Here is a 24734-nt window from a genome sequence, read left to right as displayed (position 1 = left end):
GATTGCCGGATGACGAATGAGTCATGTGCACTCCCGGGTAATTTTGCATTCAGGGACAGGATCTGGAGGGAGGCATCACATACCTCCATTACATTCAGTGAGTGATAGTGTTTTCGGTTCCTAAAAATGGCCTCCAGCCGTGCTGGAGGCTGAAGTGGTATGTGAGTACCATCCACAACCCCTATGATGTGTGGGAAGCCAGCTATTTGGTAAAAATTGGCCTTGGCCACACTAAGGGAACCCATATCCAAAGGCATTTTAATAAAATGATGGAGGTGCTTGAAAAGGGACTCCATCACTGCCCTCAGGATCCTTGAAAAGGAGGATTGGGATATTCCCGCAACTATTCCCACCGTGGTTTGATAGGATCCTGAGGCACAGAAATGTAACACCGCCATAAATTGCGTAAGTGGTGGTATTGCTGTAGGACTGTCAATTTGCCGCTCAAGATCACTCTCTATTAATGAGAGAGTGTCTATGATGATTTGGGGCGGAAGACGGTAGCGCCTTAACACCTCATCATCGGGCATTCCAAAAAGGGTGACACGTGTTCTATATATCTGGGGCCTTGCACGCCTACGATGCCTATGCCTGGGATGAGATTGAGGTTGGTCGGCTTCCGGGAGCATGGCCACAACAATCCGACCAAGATCAACCTGAAATGGCAAGAATTGAAGTTAAGGTTTGTTTCCCCCAAAAAAGACCGAAAAATACTTATCTTTACGATACAATCCAAAGATGCTTACATGCCGGGGTATTGTCATGATTTCCCAAATCTAAAATTCAACAGACCAGAACAAGGACAAAATTTGTGTTGCCCATTTTGGAAGCTTAATTTTGTAAAAGACAAAACATAAAAGGGGATAAACACACATTTCTACAAAGAGCAAACCGACATTGCGCCGACTTCCACAATTTGGGCCCCAAATAACAACCAAGATTGTGAACGGTAAATATCTCCCAATTTAACTAGAGAAATCAAGCCGACAAAAATGCGCTAATTAGTTCGCAATTTAACTAGAGAAATCAAGCCGACAAAAATGCGCTAATTAGTTCGCAATTTAACTAGAGAAATCAAGCCGACAAAAATGCGCTAATTAGTTCTCACATTTATGATCCACAAAAACGCAGAAAAAAACAGTAATTTCCACAAAAGATGCGTAAAAAAAGTCATGAACATTTAACAAACAAGTGAAAATCCAAACTTACCAATACAGGATATAGAAGTCACAGAACAAAAAGGTCGTTGGGGCAGAGCCAAAAGAAACCTACAAAAGGAGAAAAAAAAAATTTTTTGGTACCCAAAAAACAAAAAAGGATAGCCAAATTTTACAAAAGGAAGACGGTAAAAAACTTGCCAAAAAAATACACCACAACTAAAAGGACCACACCAAAAAAAGCGAACGGAAAGTTAAACCCAAAAAAAAATGCACAGAACAAAATCACCAAACACCGCCAAATACAACTCCCGCCAACAATCCACTCCGACCAACGTAACCTCCAACAAACAACACCCGCCACCTAGACTCGAGTCGGCCAAAGCCATAAATAGTGTTTCTTTTCCCATTCAAATTAAGGACGGATCATAGGAACTCACAATCAATGATGCGGACGAATAATAAGGACGCATGTATAAATACGTCACGACCAAAAAAAAACGGTCTGGTGTATTTCTTGTTTTGTCATGAAAAATGGCTACAGACCAGCCAAACAATGGCCAAGAGGCGGCCGGTAAGTATTTCTGGCATTTCTAATCAAGGATTATTTAGAGCCAGAATATAGTGAAAGTTGGCCAGCTAAAATTTAACAATTTTATTGTAAATAGGTGTTGAGGATGACATGGAAGAGGCTGCTGGGCCCAGTATTCCGGGCAAAGCTGGGAAAAAGAAAAGGCAGCCACAATTCACAAGAAAGGAGATGGAGGTTTTGGTTCAGAAGTGTGTGGACATCCTGCCACAGGCAGACAGGAATATGGGTGCAAGCCAGAAGTGGAGAATGTGGGAGGAGATAGCCAGTGCTGTCAATAGGGTGGGTGATTATGTCCGTCTAGCCCGGGATGTCAAACGGCGGTAAGTAAAAACTTGACCACCCAAAAAAAACAGGGTCAAATAATGCAGGAATAATGCCTACTTTTTCACCCACAGATGGCAAGACTTCAAATATCGCCTAAAGCAAAAAATGGCTGACAGGGCTAGGCATGCAAGGGGGACAGGTGGGGGTCCCACCCCTGTGTCATTGGAGTTTAATGATTTGGAAGAGCTGGCACAGGGGTGTGTGCAGGATGTGGAGGTGTTTGGCGTGTCCAACATGGATACGGACATGCCAGACTTTGCGGCTCCTCATGTTGTCCCAGGTAAATGTTGTGATGTAACCAACTCTGAAATGTTAATGTGACAATATGTAGATTGTAATGTTCCTCTTTTCTCTTTTTTCTCACAGAGACACAGGCGGATGAGTCTGCTTCAGAGGGGAGCCTAGGCCGCAGAATTTCTGCTGGCTCTGCAGGAGAGGAACCAGTACATCCGGCTGAGGACCCTGCAGAAGCCAGTCCTGGGCAATCCCCCTCGCAGGCAGTGGCACTCCTCACAGAACTCAATTTTAAATCGGATTCCCATATGGAGATTCTGCAGAGGATGGACGCCAGTCTGCTATGGGTGGCTGAGGCCCTGGAGCAAAATGCTGCGGCCAACGTGACCATTGGTCAGGCCCTGGCTGAAAATACCAGGGCCAACATCCGAATCGCCAATGCCCTGGAGCAGCTCGTTCGCCAGAACATGGTGGAGCCGACCTCCCTTCCTGCCGGAACATCAGGATCCTCCACCTCTGGCACAACAACAGCCATTCCTCCAAATGTGCCTAGCCCTGTGCCTAGTCCAGAGGCCACAACATCTGCCTCTGGACAGGCCAGCCAGAGGACATCTCGGAGCCGGTCTGGTGCCCACCCTACCCCAGCCAAACGGGGAAAGAAACGATGACAGCACTGGCTACTTAGCCCACACTCCTTCTGTGCTTGCCCCATATTCCTTTCTGGCCAAAAAACTTCCCTCTCCTTTCTTGTGAATTGTTTTTTTTATTTTTTTATTTTTTGTACCAAAAATATCATTTTAAAAAAACAAATGTACCAAAGATTAGTGAGTAAAAATGACCCCAAAATTGTACGTGAAAATGCACATGATTTGTTTTAAAATGTGTTTTGAAAATAAAACCTACAAATGGTTCTCAACTGTATTGTGACATTAATTTCAAATTGGTTTCTAGTTAATCCTATCCCACAAGGAAAAAATGAAATCTTAGCTTTGGAGTTCCAAAAAATCAAGGATTAAAACAAAATGTTACTTTAAGGAACACTTTGGTAAAAGAAAAAAAAAAAAACTCCAGCCCAATGCAAAAGGTTACAATACACACAAACATGATGACAATATTGTTACAATATCCAAAAACACTAACAAAATTGTAAAATACATTCCTACAAAAAAACGCAAATTGATTGTGTAATCCTGAAATTAGCAGCCGAGATTTTCAGCTGCGTACGGTTTTGTGCTATTCCAAAGAAAAAAAAAAAAAAACACATTACAAGCTGGTTTTCAATACAAAGTTGATTGTTTTTCTGACAAACCGTGATAAATCGATGAAACATCGAGGAGGCCAGGGCCAAAGGACAAGGCCATCGCCATTGTGGTCGAGTAATCCAGACCTCAAGCTGTGCGAGCAGTTTGAACGGAAAGAGGATCAGCCAGTGACGTATAGCTTGGTACGAACACATTTGATGTTCGCATGAGCTAATTTATGTACGCCCCAAAAACGCCTCGCCATGCCTGCGTTTTTCCATCTCCACCCCCGTCAACGCCCAAAAACGGCCTGTTCTGTCAATCACATTTGACATGTCACTTCCTGTTCGCAATTTGCCGAATGAGTGACAAAAAGCTCGCAATCTGCCGTACGCACATGCGCAGTGTTACACCGACGCATGCACGGTTTCTCAACATCGGAATGCAACGAGCGTACTGCTGTTAACGAGCGGCTCTGAATGAGGGCCACAGTTCCAGAACTAGAATGAATGTTTTAATTCAAGAATATCTTCAAAGCTTAGTTACAAAAAGTTACAAGATTATAATATTAAATGAAATAAAATTAAATAAAAGGGTTCACACAAATTACTCCAAGAAATAAAATAAAAGGGAAGAAACAAACCACACAGTTTGACTTAGGTGGTTCTGGACAAGGCAGTCCCAATGCTGAACTCCGGATCAATCTGTACCTCACGATAGCCTCTCAGAAATTAACAACAAACTATAGTTGAATCACATATTTATGCCTGCCTTTCCAGGCTGCTCAGGGTCTCTCCCCTCCCTTGGGATAGTTTAACCCTGCCATTGCTTAAGTGACTGTAACACAGGGTTTCATGGTCACTTGAGCAGGGGTTACTGCTCACTCCCTCTTGTTTGAGCTCAGAAGTTAGGAGAGAGATTCAACACCAAAAAACATTGTCCCTGTCTAGTCCCCTGGGACCTATGTCAGGACAGAGAGCACACCCAGATACCATATTTTGACAATGTGGTCATCGACTCTGACACACCTTTCTTCTTGACAATGTCACCTAAGTCAGTCTCATCTAGCATTACCTTTGTGCCCTTGTCTAGCAGCTCCAGGGGACTGGAAAAGTCTCCGCCCTCAGGATTCATCTCAGCACAAGACAGCATTTGCCAATCTGCTGTTTCTGATACTCCAGGAATCATCTGTGCCCCGTCAGACATGTCTTGGGCACTAGACTCCTCTGTCCCTATTTTAAGACTAGCAATCTCCATCCATCAAGACTAGATTCTAGCACATGAGTTACTATATAAGGCCCCTCATTGCCCATGGTAACCCATCTAATGAGCTCCACTCTGGGGGGCAGGGACGCTACCTGCAGTGTGTCAGCAGCCACAAATTTTGGTACACCCATGACTGCTAACAAACTACTGTTCATTCCTCTAGCGATGGAAGAAGGTTCTGTATCATCCCGTACAGTGGGACATACAGCAACCTCTGTTTCACACCCAATCCTATCCTGTGCTGGGTTGCAGACAGACTCCTGTTCCATCCGAATAGCTAGGCTTTACACAGAGGGCTCAAGATGTGGGCGGAGATTTGCTTTTGTGTGTGCGAGTGAGCTGATGGCAAGAGGCAGGGTCAGGGGGGAATCTGCAAAGTCACACAGGTCTCCCTCAAAAATCCTGGGAGACTGTATGACCTCAGTGGCCATCAACACTTCCCCCAGCATCATTACATCACCTGAGTCCTGGCTCATACTCTGACTGTCGGGTTCTGATACATTTTTACCAGCAAACACATTGCCACCTATACCACAGACATTCACAGAATTATCTGCCAGCTCAGAGGAAAGTTCAGTACAGCATAACGATTTGAACAGGCCATTTCTCAACATAGATCCCTTATCATTCCCCTTAGTATCATTACCCATGCCTGGACGGGCATCCAAAGGTACCTGAGGAGAAGTAGCGTTAGCAGACATCATGGTAAAAGGACATTCATCTTGGACAGTCAAATACCTCCCCAGATCTGTCCTCAACAAACCACTAGTAGGCAAGCCCACCTACCTAATGCTCTGCCCTGCTTCCAAGTCCAGATGCTCTCGTACCAGGGGAAGAACAGTATTACCTTCTAACCCAGTAGCATGTGTGACAATACTCTCCTAAACATATCCGTATTAGGGGTTTCTTCATCGTTCCACACTATATTGGGTTCCTTGCATAAGTCCCTATAATTGCGGGAGTCACCTCCACATATCCCTATTACCTTAGAGTATGCACCATGGTCCCCGGGCATTTCAGGTGCTTTACACAGGGTCATGTCATTGCAAGATTTAAAACCATCACATAATACCTGAGATGAGTCACATGGTCCAATAGACATAGAGATAGCAGACGCACAGTGTAACATCACTTGTACAAAGTCATCTTCTGCTCTGCTTGAAAGGCTGAACTCTCTAGTGTACGTCAGTGGGGGGTGTTGTTCTTGTGTTTGTGGATTACTGACACGGGGGGGAAATACTGCAGCGTTTCTCAACTCTCTCTCTGGGCTTTCTACAAGCATGTTGTGACCACACACACATGTATGGCACCATCCGCAGCAGACATATCAGTAACCCCTACAGCCTTTCCCTGGTCAGTCCCACACATAGACACATTTTCCCCAACCATGTTACATGCGTTGGTAATATTACTGGTTGCAGTGGCACAAGACGATACAGTATCAGCATTAACCTGACCTGGAGGCAATCTCCACGGGTACCTGTAAATCAACACAAGCATGTTCATCATTACATGGCATCATTGCCCCACTCTTACACATAGGCATTGGTATTTTATCAGGATCACTTGCCACCTGGGGATGAAGGAGGTTAGTGGGAAAAACTGGCAATATTGCATTAGATACATCAGACATTGATCTTGCCAGGATGGGTATCGTGCCGCCCCCAATAATCAGACTCTTCCTGAGCAAATTGAAAACACTCCTCAAGGTAGTTCACAGTTCCACACAACTCATTTTATAAGCCGGATTCAGAATCGCTTTGCGATACCATCTGAAGGCATTGTACACATTGTCCTATGCCCACACAAGCTGCCTGATCACCCCGCTGTGGGTATTGTCACTGCAGGAGAGACCTTGCAGCTGACATTCTTTAGTTAGTTCCTCCATACTCATGGTGGTAGGTAAATACCTCTGGGTCTAGGAATGTACAAAATCATTTCAACCGCTGGTGCTGCAATGGATTGGCTCTCTGCATTTCCCCTAGCTGCCACACATCCTGCAGTCTCCCGGGAACTAACAGAGGGGTCAGACCTCTGTCGAGTGTCTGTTGTAATGTCCAGGGCCATCTGATTGCCCAAACCACAGCTCGCATTTGCTGGGCTTTCTCCATCAAATTCCCACCTATGGAAATGCTCTTGATTGAGTCTTTTGGCATTCATGTCTCCGGTCACAGACTGAGTTTGGCTAACTCCAGCTGGAGCCTACGATCAGCCTCCTTTTCCTCTTGGTCCAGAATTGCTTTATGCTTCGCAGCCTCCAAATACATGGCTGCCTTACGCTCTGCAGTCTCCTGGTCCATGGCTGCCTTACGTTCTGCAGTCTCCTGGTCCATGGCTGCCTTACGTTCTGCAGCCTACTTAGTATTGAACTGCTCCACAAGCTGCAGTACCATAGCCAGGTCAGGCACTTTCACGTACTTAAGAGCAGAGTCTAGATATCGATCCAGCTTTGAGATATATTCCATATCCCTCGCCCGTTTGCTAGCAGAGTCCACATCTGCATCCGATGTTACTCTATTACTCTCCACAGTAAGTAACAAACAGAAATTGCTTTCACAGTGTGAACTTTTACTAATATAAGCTTTGAGTTCTGGTAACTGGTGAATTTGGGTTCCTCACTAAAAGTACTTCCTCCTTCACTTAAGTTTTTATAAAAATAAAACACTTATTATCCCACAGCTGCAACCCAATTGTCATGGACCGCCAGCCGATCCCTCCAGATACGCCATCTGAGAATGGCCGCCCATGACTTATACTGGTTACCTGATCACGTGTGGTTAAATAACCTGAACAACTGCCACCAGCAAAGAGAAGCTTTAGTATTACATACAGGGTAAGCCTTTGCTCTTACCTGCTATACGATTATGCATACTTAGGAAATCCAAGAATATCGTCAAAGCTTAGTTACAAAAAGTTACAAGATTATAATAATATTAAATAAAAGGGTTCACACAAATTACTCACAATTCCAAGAAATAAAATAAAAGGGAAGAAACAAACCACACAGTTTGACTTAGGTGGTTCTGGACGAGGCAGTCCCAATGACAAATTCCAGATCAATCTGTACCTCACGATAGCCTCTCAGAAATTAACAACAAACTATAGTTGATTGACATATTTTTGCCTGCCTTTCCAGGCTGCTCTGGGTCACTCCCCTCCCTTGGGATAGTTTAAGCCTTCCATTGCTTAGGTGACTGTAATGCAGGGTTTCTTGGGAGCCGGGGTTAGGTCACTGCTTACTCCCTCCTGTTTGAGCTCAGAGGTTAGGAGAGAGATTCGACACCTTGCTGGTCGGTCTGTCTCTCGTTGGCCTGTAAGCCTGACCCCCTGTGGGGTTATAACCAGACCCCCATCTTTGATCTCTGACCCTGCACAGAATACAGAGCTCTCAATGACGACTTATCAAGGGTCTGGCCAGATATGATATAATTTCCTTGGACATAGTTCTTACATCCTATGGCAGGAAGACAGGACTTCCTACAATCTCTCTCACAACCTTTCTGTCAGTCTTCAAAGGTTTGTTATTTCCTATACACAAATAACATTACATATACTGGAAAATAAAAACAGTTTTCCTCTTCACAAGCTCAGATAAGATAAAAGATAAAAAAGCATCCCATTTACTAATAAAGATATATAAATTGTGTCAGACAGGCGCTGGGTGAAAATAAATAAAAATGCAAATCAAAAAGGAGAAAATTGAATAAGAAAGCATTAAATTATATACAAAATCAATGTTTAAGCTCTATTGTGGAAATGGTGGTAGAATTGGGGCTGGTGGAAATAGTCCTTGTTGCCGCGTGTATACTTGAGCACAGTGCTAACCCTAACTGTCCCTCACCACTGGACCACGTCCGGTCCTTGCTCCAGTAGATGCGGTATAGTAGTTCAGCAGTGTCCGTGTTGTTTCTCTGGCTCCAGCTCTTGTGAATTGCTACTACCTCGAGCTATAAGTCCAGGTGGCCACCTAAGTAGTGGAGAACGTATCCCAGTTTTGACAAGCTTCTCGCTGCACCTGCTAAATTACTAGGTATCCAGTATATGAATGTCTGTCGTCTTCATCTGCTTCCCAATCTGCATCGCAGTTTTAAAGTTTTAGTCAGAAGTTTTAATGAGCTAGCATCATTTTGGAATCTCAAGATCCTCTTAATCCAGAGGTTCCCAAACTCTGTCCTCAAGGCACCCTAACAGTCTAGGTTTTAAGAATAAAGCCTAGGGACTGCTAGTGACAGATAAGCCATGACGTGGCCTAGCAGCTTCCGATGTATTTGCAAATGGATGCAACCAATATCTCTGAATTCCTATTACCATATAGTCTTCATATATAGTTGCAAGTATTATTCAGTGTGCTGAGGAATAATAGGGGGTTAAACCACCCTCCTTTTTCTACCTCCAAGTAGTTGTCATCTATTGTCAGAGGGGATTTCTGGATACTTAGAAACCCCAGATATATGCACCACTAGGATTTGTGGGAAAACTTAAACAATTTAGCCGTAGTTCCGCCCTCCAGTGGAAGATGCTGGAAACACCCCATTGATGTCTATGCACTGGCCCCAAATAACCTTCTGACTATGGGAAGTGTTACTATAGCTAAACCGGTGATATAACATTACAGAAGTACACTGATAGAGAGATGATATAATACAGTATCTATCATTCCATGTTATAGCATATATGGAGATTAGTGCCCCCCATGTAATGTCACTCACAGTGTTACTACAGCTAAACAGGTGATATAACATTAAAAAATTACACTGATAGAGAGATGATATCATACAGTATCTATCATTCCATGTTATAGCATATATGGAGATTAGTGCCCCCCATGTAATGTCACTCACAGTGTTACTATAGCTAAACCGGTGATATAACATTACAGAATTACACAGATAGAGAGATGATATAATACAATATCTATCATTCCATGTTATAGCATATATGGAGATTAGTGCCCCCCATGTAATGTCACTCACAGTGTTACTATAGCTAAACCGGTGATATAACATTACAGAATTACACAGATAGAGAGATGATATAATACAGTATCTATCATACCATGTTATAGCATATATGGAGATTAGTGCCCCCCATGTAATGTCACTCACAGTGTTACTATAGCTAAACAGGTGATATAACATTACAGAATTACACAGATAGATACTGTATTATATCATCTCTCTATCATTCCATGTTATAGCATATATGGAGATTAGTGCCCCCCATGTAATGTCACTCACAGTGTTACTACAGCTAAACCGGTGATATAACATTACAGAATTACACAGATCGAGAGATGATATAATACAGTATCTATCATTCCATGTTATAGCATATATGGAGATTAGTGCCCCCATGTAATGTCACTCACAGTGTTACTACAGCTAAACCGGTGATATAACATTACAGAGTTACACAGATAGAGAGATGATATAATACAGTATCTATCATTCCATGTTATAGCATATATGGAGATTAGTGCCCCCCATGTAATGTCACTCACAGTGTTACTACAGCTAAACCAGTGATATAACATTACAGAATTACACAGATAGATCCTGTATTATATCATCTCTCTATCATTCCATGTTATAGCATATATGGAGATTAGTGCCCCCCATGTAATGTCACTCACAGTGTTACTACAGCTAAACCGGTGATATAACATTACAGTGTTACACAGATAGAGAGGCGATTTAATACAATATCTATCATTCCATGTTATAGCATATATGGAGATTAGTGCCCCCCATGTGATGTCACTCACAGTGTTACTACAGCTAAACCGGTGATATAACATTACAGAATTACACAGATAGATCCTGTATTATATCATCTCTCTATCATTCCATGTTATAGCATATATGGAGATTAGTGCCCCCCATGTAATGTCACTCACAGTATTACTACAGCTAAACAGGTGATATAACATTACAGAGTTACACAGATAGAGAGATGATATAATACAATATCTATCATTCCATGTTATAGCATATATGGAGATTAGTGCCCCCCATGTAATGTCACTCACAGTGTTACTACAGCTAAACAGGTGATATAACATTACAGAATTACACAGATAGAGAGATGATATAATACAGTATCTATCATTCCATGTTATAGCATATATGGAGATTAGTGCCCCCCATGTAATGTCACACACAGTGTTACTACAGCTAAACCAGTGATATAACATTACAGAATTACACAGATAGATCCTGTATTATATCATCTCTCTATCATTCCATGTTATAGCATATATGGAGATTAGTACCCCCCATGTAATGTCACTCACAGTGTTACTACAGCTAAACCGGTGATATAACATTACAGTGTTACTACAGCTAAACAGGTGATATAACATTACAGAGTTACACAGATAGAGAGATGATATAATACAATATCTATCATTCCATGTTATAGCATATATGGAGATTAGTGCCCCCCATGTAATGTCACTCACAGTGTTACTACAGCTAAACCGGTGATATAACATTACAGAATTACACAGATAGAGAGATGATATAATACAATATCTATCATTCCATGTTATAGCATATATGGAGATTAGTGCCCCCCATGTAATGTCACTCACAGTGTTACTACAGCTAAACAGGTGATATAACATTACAGAATTACACAGATAGATCCTGTATTATATCATCTCTCTATCATTCCATGTTATAGCATATATGGAGATTAGTGCCCCCCATGTAATGTCACTCACAGTATTACTACAGCTAAACAGGTGATATAACATTACAGAGTTACACAGATAGAGAGATGATATAATACAATATCTATCATTCCATGTTATAGCATATATGGAGATTAGTGCCCCCCATGTAATGTCACTCACAGTGTTACTACAGCTAAACCGGTGATATAACATTACAGAATTACACAGATAGAGAGATGATATAATACAGTATCTATCATTCCATGTTATAGCATATATGGAGATTAGTGCCCCCCATGTAATGTCACTCACAGTGTTACAATGTCTGCATTGGCCGCTTCTATAGCGATGGAGAGGACGTCCTTCCCATCAGTATCCAGAGCATTAATGTCTGCACCCCGCTTCAGGAACAGACAGGCCAGCCTATGACATAAACGGGAGATATCAGCAGGTACAGGGACATTTCTAGGAGTAATTCCATAGAGAGGGTCTATGCTGGACTTACCCCGTATACCCCTGCAGCGTAGCATGGTGCAGGGGTCCCCGGCCGTACTTATCCACATGATTGACGCTCGCCCCGTTCTGCAGCAGAAATTCGCAGGCAACGAGAGAGTCCTGGGGAGGCAGAAGAAGCATGAGAGAGAGAGAGAGAGAGAGAGAGAGAGAGATACATAAAGAGACAGATACACATAGAGAGACAGAGATAGATAGAAAGAGATAGACATACAGAAATACAGAAAGAGACAGAGAGACACACATAGTAGAAAGACAGAGACACACAACGATGGAAACAGATAGACACACATACACATAGACAGAGACATATAGGGGTATTACTAAAGAGGGTTTTTAGAAGTAGAGATGTTGCCCATAGCAACCGATCAGATTCTAGCTATTATCTTCTAGGAAGTGCTAGATAAATATTAAATAGAATCTGATTGGTAGCTATGGGCAACATCTCCACAGATAGAGAAGGAGATACAGAGCACCGGGAGAGGCTGGGGGAGGAGAAGCAGGTGGGTTGTGATGGGGCGGGGCCTGTTGCATCATTAAGCCCCACCCCCTTCACGAAAACAGCCGTGTTTGGTTCTAATTTAAATAGGGGTTGGGCTAAATAACATGACTAATGCAGAGTTGTGTCATTAAGCCCAGCCCCCTACATGGGGACCTGCAATCGCTGCGGAAATTCTCCCCATTCTGCCCACTTCACTAGGAATGTGGGAGAAGAGCCTACCCTTCCAGGGGTGCGGGGGGTTACCCGAGAAATCAGGAAAACCGCAAAAACCATGAGTGTAGGCAAGTATGGTACAGAGACAAATAATTGAGTACATAGATATGAGATAGAAATATAGATAATGAGTTAGATAGATATGAGATAGATAGATAATGAGATAGATAGATATGAGATAGATAATGAGATAGATAATAGATATGAGATAGAAAGATAGATAATTGAATAGATAGATATGAGATAGATAGATAGATAGATAGATAGATAATAAGATAGATAGATAGATATGATATAGATAATGAGATAGATAGATAGATAGATATGAGATAGAAAGATAGATAATTGAATAGATAGATATGAGATAGATAGATAATTGAATAGATAAATAGGAGATAGATAGATAATGAGATAGATAGATATGAGATAGATAATGAGATAGATAGATAGATAGATATGAGATAGATATGAGAGATTACGAGATAGATAGATAATGAGATAGATAGATAGATAGATAGATAGATAGATAGATAGATAGATAGATAGATAGATGATTGAAAAGATAGATATGAGGGAGATAGATAATGAGATAGATAGATAATTGAATAGATAGATATGAGATAGATAGATAATGAAACAGACAGATATGAGATAGATAGATAGATAGATAGATAGATAGATAGATAGACAGATAGATAGATAGATAGATAATGAGATTGATAGATAATGAAACAGGAAGATGTGAGATAGATAGATCAGATAGATATGAGATAGATAGATAGATAATTGAATAGATAGGAGATAGATAATGAGATAGATAGATATGAGAGATTATGAGATAGATAGATAATGAGATAGATAGATAATGAAACAGGAAGATGTGAGATAGATAGATCAGATAGATATGAGATAGATAGATAGATAATTGAATAGATAGGAGATAGATAATGAGATAGATAGATATGGGAAAGATAGATATGGGATAGATAGATATGAGATAGTTAGATAGAAAGATAGATAATAAAAAGTATTTCTAATCAGGATATTAAATTTAAACCAAATGTATTAAAAAGATAAATACACTATATCCAATACAATAAAACAAAACAATAGAACATAAGATCGTATCCAAACTTAAAAATTCCTAATCAGGATTGTATGACATATGTCTATAACCATTAATGAGAGAAACTTCAGAATATTAATACAGTTCCAAGTGCTTGTGTCCAGATAAAGAATAACACAGGTAGTCATCTGTATCCAATATATGGTCACAGTTACTTTGTTTCCAATAGAGGCATATTGTACAGGATAAATGTCACTCTGCAGACCAGAGCTTCAGGTTCTGAGAGATGTGCTAAGTTCCTGTAATTAGTAATACAGACCAGAGCTTCAGGTTCTGAGAGATGTGCTAAGTTCCTGTAATTAGTAATACAGACCAGAGCTTCAGGTGCTGAGAGATGTGCTAAGTTCCTGTAATTAGTAATACAGACCAGAGCTTCAGGTGCTGAGAGATGTGCTAAGTTCCTGTAATTAGTAATACAGACCAGAGCTTCAGGTGCTGAGAGATGTGCTAAGTTCCTGTAATTAGTAATACAGACCAGAGCTTCAGGTGCTGAGAGATGTACTAAGTTCCTGTAATTAGTAATACAGACCAGAGCTTCAGGTGCTGAGAGATGTACTAAGTTCCTGTAATTAGTAATACAGACCAGAGCTTCAGGTGCTGAGAGATGTACTAAGTTCCTGTAATTAGTAATGCAGACCAGAGCTTCAGGTGCTGAGAGATGTGCTAAGTTCCTGTAATTAGTCATACAGACCAGAGCTTCAGGTGCTGGGAGATGTACTACGTTCCTGTAATTAGTAATACAGACCAGAGCTTCAGGTGCTGGGAGATGTACTACGTTCCTGTAATTAGTAATACAGACCAGAGCTTCAGGTGCTGAGAGATGTGCTAAGTTCCTGTAATTAGTAATACAGACCAGAGCTTCAGGTGCTGAGAGATGTGCTAAGTTCCTGTAATTAGTAATGCAGATCAGAGCTTCAGGTGCTGAGAGATGTGCTAAGTTCCTGTAATTAGTAATGCAGACCAGAGCTTCAGGTGCTGAGAGATGTGCTACGTTCCTGTAATTAGTAATACAGACCAGAGCTTCAGGTGCTGAGAGATGTGCTAAGTTCCTGTAATTAGTAATACAGACCAGAGCTTCAGGTGCTGAGAGATGTGCTAAGTTCCTGTAATTAGTAATACAGACCAGAGCTTCAGGTGCTGAGAGATGTGCTAAGTTCCTGTAATTAGTAATACAGACCAGAGCTTCAGGTGCTGAGAGATGTGCTAAGTTCCTGTAATTAGTAATACAGACCAGAGCTTCAGGTGCTGAGAGATGTGCTAAGTTCCTGTAATTAGTAATACAGACCAGAGCTTCAGGTGCTGAGAGATGTGCTAAGTTCCTGTAATTAGTAATGCAGTTCCTGTAATTAGTAATGCAGACCAGAGCTGCAGGTGCTGAGAGATGTGCTAAGTTCCTGTAATTAGTAATACAGTTCCTGTAATTAGTAATGCAGACCAGAGCTGCAGGTGCTGAGAGATGTACCAAGTTCCTGTAATTAGTAATACAGACCAGAGCTTCAGTTGCTGAGAGATGTACTAAGTTCCTGTAATTAGTAATGCAGACCAGAGCTTCAGGTGCTGATAGATGTGCTAAGTTCCTGTAATTAGTAATGCAGACCAGAGCTTCAGGTGCTGACAGATGTGCTAAGTTCCTGTAATTAGTAATACAGACCAGAGCTTCAGGTGCTGAGAGATGTACTAAGTTCCTGTAATTAGTAATGCAGACCAGAACTTCAGGTGCTGAGAGATGTACTAAGTTCCTGTAATTAGTAATACAGACCAGAGCTTCAGGTGCTGAGAGATGTACTAAGTTCCTGTAATTAGTAATACAGACCTGAGCTTCAAGTGCTAAGAGATGTACTAAGTTCCTGTAATTAGTAATGCAGACCAGAGCTTCAGGTACTGAGAGATGTACTAAGTTCCTGTAATTAGTAATGCAGACCAGAGCTTCAGGTGCTGAGAGATGTGCTAAGTTCCTGTAATTAGTAATACAGACCAGAGCTTCAGGTGCTGAGAGATGTACTAAGTTCCTGTAATTAGTAATGCAGACCAGAGCTTCAGGTGCTGAGAGATGTACTAAGTTCCTGTAATTAGTAATACAGACCAGAGCTTCAGGTGCTGAGAGATGTACTAAGTTCCTGTAATTAGTAATGCAGACCAGAGCTTCAGGTGCTGAGAGATGTGCTAAGTTCCCGTAATTAGTAATACAGACCAGAGCTTCAGGTGGTGAGAGATGCACTAAGTTCCTGTAATTAGTAATACAGAACAGCGCTTCAGGTGCTGAGAGATGCGCTAAGTTCCTGTAATTAGTAATGCAGACCAGAGCTTCAGGTGCTGAGAGATGCGCTACGTTCCCGTAATTAGTAATACAGACCAGAGCTTCAGGTGCTGAGAGATGCGCTACGTTCCCGTAATTAGTAATACAGACCAGAGCTTCAGGTGCTGAGAGATGTGCTAAGTTCCCGTAATTAGTAATACAAACCAGAGCTTCAGGTGCTGAGAGATGTGCTAAGTTCCCGTAATTAGTAATACAGACCAGAGCTTCAGGTGCTGAGAGATGTGCTAAGTTCCCGTAATTAGTAATGCAGACCAGAGCTTCAGGTGCTGAGAGATGTACTAAGTTCCTGTAATTAGTAATGCAGACCACAGATTCAGGTGCTGAGAGATGTACTAAGTTCCTGTAATTAGTAATGCAGATCAGAGCTTCAGGTGCTGAGCGATGTACTAAGTTCCTGTAATTAGTAATACAGACCAGAGCTTCAGGTGCTGAGAGATGTACTAAGTTCCTGTAATTAGTAATGCAGACCAGAGCTTCAGGTGCTGAGAGATGTGCTATGTTCCTGTAATTAGTAATACAGACCAGAGCTTCAGGTGCTGAGAGATGTACTAAGTTCCTGTAATTAGTAATACAGACCAGAGCTTCAGGTGCTGAGAGATGTACTAAGTTCCTGTAATTAGTAATACAGACCAGAGCTTCAGGTGCTGAGAGATGTGCTAAGTTCCTGTAATTAGTAATACAGACCAGAGCTTCAGGTGCTGAGAGATGTACTAAGTTCCTGTAATTAGTAATGCAGACCAGAGCTTCAGGTGCTGAGAGATGTACTAAGTTCCTGTAATTAGTAATGCAGACCAGAGCTTCAGGTGCTGAGAGATGTGCTAAGTTCCTGTAATTAGTAATACAGACTAGCCTTCACTCTCCAACCATTGCTGACATATGGAGACAAGACAGGCACTTGTTTCTCTGATCCCTACACAGTCTTACAAGTCACAGACAGGACATTAAGTGTCATAGATAATGTATCTGTGGATATTTATGGTGTATGTACATAGCCGGCTTACTTATCTGGCCTCTCATAGAGAGCTGCTATTGCTGTGTGGGGCTGATCGGCAGTGGTACAGTCAATTAAAGGTTTATACCTCACTGCCACGGCCACTCCATATTAGCGCCTTACGTGATTACAGCCACGGGGAATAATGTCAGGGTTGACCGGTCAGTACTTTCACCCAGACGACTCTACGCATTTCTGCGCCTTTGGCAGTATCGGCTGCTTCCCCAGGAGACAATGGCGCTTGTGTCCTGCACCAGTACGTTTACATGTAGCGGCCAGCTGCCCGTAATTAGATCGGCAAATCCTTGGGTGATTAGAGTGTATTATTCACCAGCTGGATCCTTTTTGTCTGTTTGTTTTAAAATCAAAGCTACCTGTGATCTGGTTCCAGAGTATCAGACCAGAAGGATCCACAGAAAAAAATGAAATATCCATTATCTTAGTGTCATATTAATGAAAATGACTAAATAATCCAAATTCAGAATATGTTAACTTCCTATATCTTAGATATTTATGCTACAATTGATTTTGGATATATAGATCTCTTAAATCTAGAACCTACTCATAGTTCACAAAAAGAAATATTTTGTATAGTAAAATACCTAGAAACATTAACCAATTTTAATTTACATCCATATACTCCACTTAGAACATACAATGGCTGATGCACATAATATAAATACACAAACTATTTTATTCTTATTTATTGGTTACTTTAGTTTTTGTTTTGTTTTTCTTTCTTTATTTCATTTTTGGTATATTTTTTTCCTCTCTATGACATTTAGAGACTTTCAAACAAATATAGATCCATACAGAGATGTAATAAGGGAGAAATAAAAATAAATATCCATATATATAATATAATATAAAGAAGATAAAATAATAAGTGTATATATATATATATATATATATATATATATATATACATACACACATAAAATAAAACATACATATTCATTATAGCCTTTCAACCAGACTATTGCACATAGAGACCATGGTAAAAACCCAACATAAAAAGAGTATACACGCAAAATTGACCCTGTGCCATAAGGGTCTATAAACGGAAAATCCAATACGCTTTGTGTTTACAAAGCAATCCTAACCTATCGCCCCCTCTTTTTGTAGGGATGAGCCACTCAATCGCTGTCAACCGAATTATCACCCTGACAGGACACAACATGTTTAGCTAGAGGGTGAGTCTTAAGTTTCTTAGTCCAAGATCTTTGATGTTGAAGAACCTGAACATGTAGCGGTTGTGTGTCCCACATATTGTAGGCCTCAAGCACAAGTAATTAAATATATGACATAGGCCGACCTACAGTTGGTAAAGTTATTCATCTTAAATCTTTCCTGTGATACAAAAGCAGTAAAATTCCACCGTTTTTATCATGGCACGTATACAGGTTAAACAACCACTTTTGCCACACTTATGATGTCTGACTGGTTTTTGTGGTTTCCAAATTCCAGACATATTTATTGCTACAGATGTTTTTTGTCCCCCCTGTCTACTAAAATGACTAGGGGCTAATTTACATTTAAGGTTTTCTGAATCTCTAAAAACGACAGTGATTAGATTTATCTGGAACTAAATTACTAATAACAAGTATTTTGCTTTTATTCTTTTTTTATGTTGGGTTTTTCCCATGGTCTCTATGTGCAATTGTCTGGCTGAAAGGGGATAATGAATATATAGACTATGTATGTTACAAGTATATATATATATACACACACACACATACACTTATTATTTCTTCTTATTTATATTATGTGCATCAGCCATTGTATGTTCTAAGTGGAGTATATGGATGTAAATTAAAATTGGTTAATGTTTTTAGGTATTTTACTATACAAAATATTTCTTTTTGTGAACTATGAGTAGGTTCTAGATTTGAGAGATCTATATATCCAATATCAATTGTAGCATAAATATCTAAGATATAGGAAGTTAACATATTCTGAATTTGGATTATTTAGTCATTTTCATTAATATGACACTAAGATAATGGATATTTCATTTTTTTCTGTGGATCCTTCTGGTCTGATACTCTGGAACCAGATCACAGGTAGCTTTGATTTTAAAACAAACAGACAAAAAGGATCCAGCTGGTGAATAATACACTCTAATCACCCAAGGATTTGCCGATCTAATTACGGGCAGCTGGCCGCTACATGTAAACGTACTGGTGCAGGACACAAGCGCCATTGTCTCCTGGGGAAGCAGCCGATACTGCCAAAGGCGCAGAAACGCGTAGAGTCGTCTGGGTGAAAGTACTGACCGGTCAACCCTGACATTATTCCCCGTGGCTGTAATCACGTAAGGCGCTAATTTGGAGTGGCCGTGGCAGTGAGGTATAAACCTTTAATTGACTGTACCACTGCCGATCAGCCCCACACAGCAATAGCAGCTCTCTATGAGAGGCCACATAAGTAAGCCGGCTATGTACAAACACCATAAATATCCACAGATACATTATCTATGACACTTAATGTCCTGTATGTGACTTGTAAGACTGTGTACGGATCAGAGAAACAAGTGCCCATCTTGTCTCCATATGTCAGCAATGGTTGGAGAGTGAAGGCTAGTCTGTATTACTAATTACAGGAACTTAGCACATCTCTCAGCACCTGAAGCTCTGGTCTGCATTACTAATTATAGGAACTTAGTACATCTCTCAGCACCTGAAGCTCTGGTCTGTATTACTAATTACAGGAACTTAGCACATCTCTCAGCACCTGAAGCTCTGGTCTGTATTACTAATTACAGGAACTTAGTACATCTCTCAGCACCTGAAGCTCTGGTCTGTATTACTAATTACAGGAACATAGCACATCTCTCAGCACCTGAAGCTCTGGTCTGTATTACTAATTACAGGAACTTAGCACATCTCTCAGCACCTGAAGCTCTGGTCTGTATTACTAATTACAGGAACTTAGCACATCTCTCAGCACCTGAAAGTCTGGTCTGTATTACTAATTACAGGAACTTAGTACATCTCTCAGCACCTGAAGCTCTGGTCTGCATTACTAATTACAGGAACTTAGTACATCTCTCAGCACCTGAAGCTCTGGTCTGCATTACTAATTACAGGAACTTAGCACATCTCTCAGCACCTGAAGCTCTGGTCTGTATTACTAATTACAGGAACTTAGTACATCTCTCAGAACCTGAAGCTCTGGTCTGTATTACTAATTACAGGAACTTCGCTCATCTCTCAGCACCTGAAGCTCTGGTCTGTATTACTAATTACAGGAACTTAGCACATCTCTCAGCACCTGAAGCTCTGGTCTGTATTACTAATTACAGGAAGTTAGCACATCTCTCAGCACCTGAAGCTCTGGTCTGTATTACTAATTACAGGAACTTAGCACATCTCTCAGCACCTGAAGCTCTGGTCTGTATTACTAATTACAGGAACTTAGCACATCTCTCAGCACCTGAAGCTCTGGTCTGCATTACTAATTACAGGAACTTAGCACATCTCTCAGCACCTGAAGCTCTGGTCTGTATTACTAATTACAGGAACTTAGCACATCTCTCAGCACCTGAAGCTCTGGTCTGCATTACTAATAACAGGAACTTAGCACATCTCTCAGCACCTGAAGCTCTGGTCTGCATTACTAATTACAGGAACTTAGTGCATCTCTCAGCACCTGAAGCTCTGGTCTGCATTACTAATTACAGGAACTTAGTACATCTGTCAGCACCTGAAGCTCTGGTCTGTATTACTAATTACAGGAACTTAGCGCATCTCTCAGCACCTGAAGCTCTGGTCTGTATTACTAATTACAGGAACTTAGCGCATCTCTCAGCACCTGAAGCTCTGGTCTGTATTACTAATTACAGGAACTTAGCGCATCTCTCAGCACCTGAAGCTCTGGTCTGTATTACTAATTACAGGAACTTAGCGCATCTCTCAGCACCTGAAGCTCTGGTCTGTATTACTAATGACAGGAACGTAACGCATCTCTCAGCACCTGAAGCTCTGGTCTGTATGACTCATTACAGGAACTTAGCACATCTCTCAGCACCTGACGCTCTGGTCTGCATTACTAATTACAGGAACTTAGCACATCTCTCAGCACCTGAAGCTCTGGTCTGTATTACTAATTACAGGAACTTAGCACATCTCTCAGCACCTGAAGCTCTGGTCTGCATTACTAATTACAGGAACTTAGCACATCTCTCAGCACCTGAAGCTCTGGTCTGCATTACTAATTACAGGAACTTAGCACAGCTCTCAGCACCTGAAGCTCTGGTCTGCATTACTAATTACAGGAACTTAGCACAGCTCTCAGCACCTGAAGCTCTGGTCTGCATTACTAATTACAGGAACTTAGCACATCTCTCAGCACCTGAAGATCTGGTCTGCATTACTAATTACAGGAACTTAGCACATCTCTCAGCACCTGAAGCTCTGGTCTGTATTACTAATTACAGGAACTTAGCACATCTCTCAGCACCTGAAGCTCTGGTCTGTATTACTAATTACAGGAACTTAGCACATCTCTCAGCACCTGAAGCTCTGGTCTGTATTACTAATTACAGGAACTTAGTACATCTCTCAGCACCTGAAGCTCTGGTCTGCATTACTAATTACAGGAACTTAGCACATCTCTCAGCACCTGAAGCTCTGGTCTGCATTACTAATTACAGGAACTTAGTACATCTCTCAGCACCTGAAGCTCTGGTCTGTATTACTAATTACAGGAACTTAGCACATCTCTCAGCACCTGAAGCTCTGGTCTGTATTACTAATTACAGGAACTTAGCACATCTCTCAGCACCTGAAGCTCTGGTCTGTATTACTAATTACAGGAACTTAGCACATCTCTCAGCACCTGAAGCTCTGGTCTGTATTACTAATTACAGGAACTTAGCACATCTCTCAGCACCTGAAGCTCTGGTCTGCATTACTAATTACAGGAACAGCACATCTCTCAGCACCTGAAGCTCTGGTCTGCATTACTAATTACAGGAACTTAGCACATCTCTCAGCACCTGAAGCTCTGGTCTGCATTACTAATTACAGGAACTTAGCACATCTCTCAGCACCTGAAGCTCTGGTCTGTATTACTAATTACAGGAATTTAGCACTTCTCTCAGCACCTGAAGCTCTGGTCTGCATGACTAATTACAGGAATTTAGCACTGCTCTCAGCACCTGAAGCTCTGGTCTGCATGACTCATTACAGGAACTTAGTACATCTCTCAGCACCTGAAGCTCTGGTCTGTATGACTCATTACAGGAACTTAGCACATCTCTCAGCACCTGACGCTCTGGTCTGCATTACTAATTACAGGAACTTAGCACATCTCTCAGCACCTGAAGCTCTGGTCTGTATTACTAATTACAGGAACTTAGCACATCTCTCAGCACCTGAAGCTCTGGTCTGTATTACTAATTACAGGAACTTAGCACATCTCTCAGCACCTGAAGCTCTGGTCTGCATTACTAATTACAGGAACTCTCAGCACAGCTAACGCATACGTCTGGTCGATCTGACTTCAACTTACCAGACCTTCGACAGCCCACACTGAACTCGCAGCAATGTAGCAATCAAGCACAACGGCTTCAGCTACAGCACTGACGATCTGGTCTGCATTACTAATACAGGAACTTAGCACATCTCAGCACCTGAAGCTCTGGTCTGTATTACTAATTACAGGACTTAGCACATCTCTCAGCACCTGAAGCTCTGTCTGTATACTAATTACAGACTTAGCACATCTCTCAGCACCTGAAGCTCTGCTGCAGTATACTAATTACAGAACTTAGTACATCTCTCAGCACCTGAAGCTCTGTCTCAGACTAATACAAACTTAGCACATCTCTCAGCACCTGAAGCTCTGGTCTGCATTACTAATTACAGGAACTTAGCACAGCTCTCAGCACCTGACGCTCTGGTCTGCATGACTAATTACAGGAACTTAGCACTTCTCTCAGCACCTGAAGCTCTGGTCTGCATGACTCATTACAGGAACTTAGCACATCTCTCAGCACCTGACGCTCTGGTCTGTATGACTCATTACAGGAACTTAGCACATCTCTCAGCACCTGAAGCTCTGGTCTGCATTACTAATTACAGGAACTTAGCACAGCTCTCAGCACCTGAAGCTCTGGTCTGCATTACTAATTACAGGAACTTAGCACAGCTCTCAGCACCTGAAGCTCTGGTCTGTATTACTAATTACAGGAACTTAGTACATCTCTCAGCACCTGAAGATCTGGTCTGTATTACTAATTACAGGAACATAGCACATCTCTCAGCACCTGAAGCTCTGGTCTGTATTACTAATTACAGGAACTTAGCACATCTCTCAGCACCTGAAGCTCTGGTCTGTATTACTAATTACAGGAACTTAGCACATCTCTCAGCACCTGAAGCTCTGGTCTGTATTACTAATTACAGGAACTTAGCACATCTCTAAGCACCTGAAGCTCTGGTCTGTATTACTAATTACAGGAACTTAGCACATCTCTCAGCACCTGAAGCTCTGGTCTGTATTACTAATTACAGGAACTTAGCACATCTCTCAGCACCTGAAGCTCTGGTCTGTATTACTAATTACAGGAACTTAGCACATCTCTCAGCACCTGAAGCTCTGGTCTGTATTACTAATTACAGGAACTTAGTACATCTCTCAGCACCTGAAGCTCTGGTCTGCATTACTAATTACAGGAACTTAGCACATCTCTCAGCACCTGAAGCTCTGGTCTGCATTACTAATTACAGGAACTTAGCACAGCTCTCAGCACCTGACGCTCTGGTCTGCATGACTAATTACAGGAACTTAGCACTTCTCTCAGCACCTGAAGCTCTGGTCTGCATGACTCATTACAGGAACTTAGCACATCTCTCAGCACCTGACGCTCTGGTCTGTATGACTCATTACAGGAACTTAGCACATCTCTCAGCACCTGAAGCTCTGGTCTGCATTACTAATTACAGGAACTTAGCACAGCTCTCAGCACCTGAAGCTCTGGTCTGCATTACTAATTACAGGAACTTAGCACAGCTCTCAGCACCTGAAGCTCTGGTCTGTATTACTAATTACAGGAACTTAGTACATCTCTCAGCACCTGAAGATCTGGTCTGTATTACTAATTACAGGAACATAGCACATCTCTCAGCACCTGAAGCTCTGGTCTGTATTACTAATTACAGGAACTTAGCACATCTCTCAGCACCTGAAGCTCTGGTCTGTATTACTAATTACAGGAACTTAGCACATCTCTCAGCACCTGAAGCTCTGGTCTGTATTACTAATTACAGGAACTTAGCACATCTCTAAGCACCTGAAGCTCTGGTCTGTATTACTAATTACAGGAACTTAGCACATCTCTCAGCACCTGAAGCTCTGGTCTGTATTACTAATTACAGGAACTTAGCACATCTCTCAGCACCTGAAGCTCTGGTCTGTATTACTAATTACAGGAACTTAGCACATCTCTCAGCACCTGAAGCTCTGGTCTGTATTACTAATTACAGGAACTTAGCACATCTCTCAGCACCTGAAGCTCTGGTCTGTATTACTAATTACAGGAACTTAGCACATCTCTAAGCACCAGAAGCTCTGGTCT

At 41.5% G+C, this 24734-nt stretch overlaps 1 protein-coding gene across 1 annotated transcript in view; it reads right to left on the bottom strand.

The window, feature by feature from the left end:
* The window catches only part of LOC148431372 (arf-GAP with coiled-coil, ANK repeat and PH domain-containing protein 1-like), an 86908-nt gene that overhangs the window by 15874 nt on the left and 46300 nt on the right, over positions 1–24734 (bottom strand). Inside the window, exons 3-4 of the mRNA XM_088466046.1 lie at positions 11996–12105; positions 11803–11913 (exon numbers count right to left, since the gene is read on the bottom strand). Coding sequence (XP_088322172.1) covers positions 11803–11913; positions 11996–12105 — 221 coding nt within the window. The remainder of the gene's footprint in view (positions 1–11802; positions 11914–11995; positions 12106–24734) is intronic.

The sequence above is a fragment of the Taudactylus pleione genome, unplaced genomic scaffold (genome assembly GCF_031769625.1).
Source record: "Taudactylus pleione unplaced genomic scaffold, aTauple2 ptg002361l, whole genome shotgun sequence".
Taxonomy (NCBI): Eukaryota; Metazoa; Chordata; class Amphibia; order Anura; family Myobatrachidae; genus Taudactylus; species Taudactylus pleione.
This window is presented reverse-complemented; position numbering and strand designations above follow the sequence as displayed.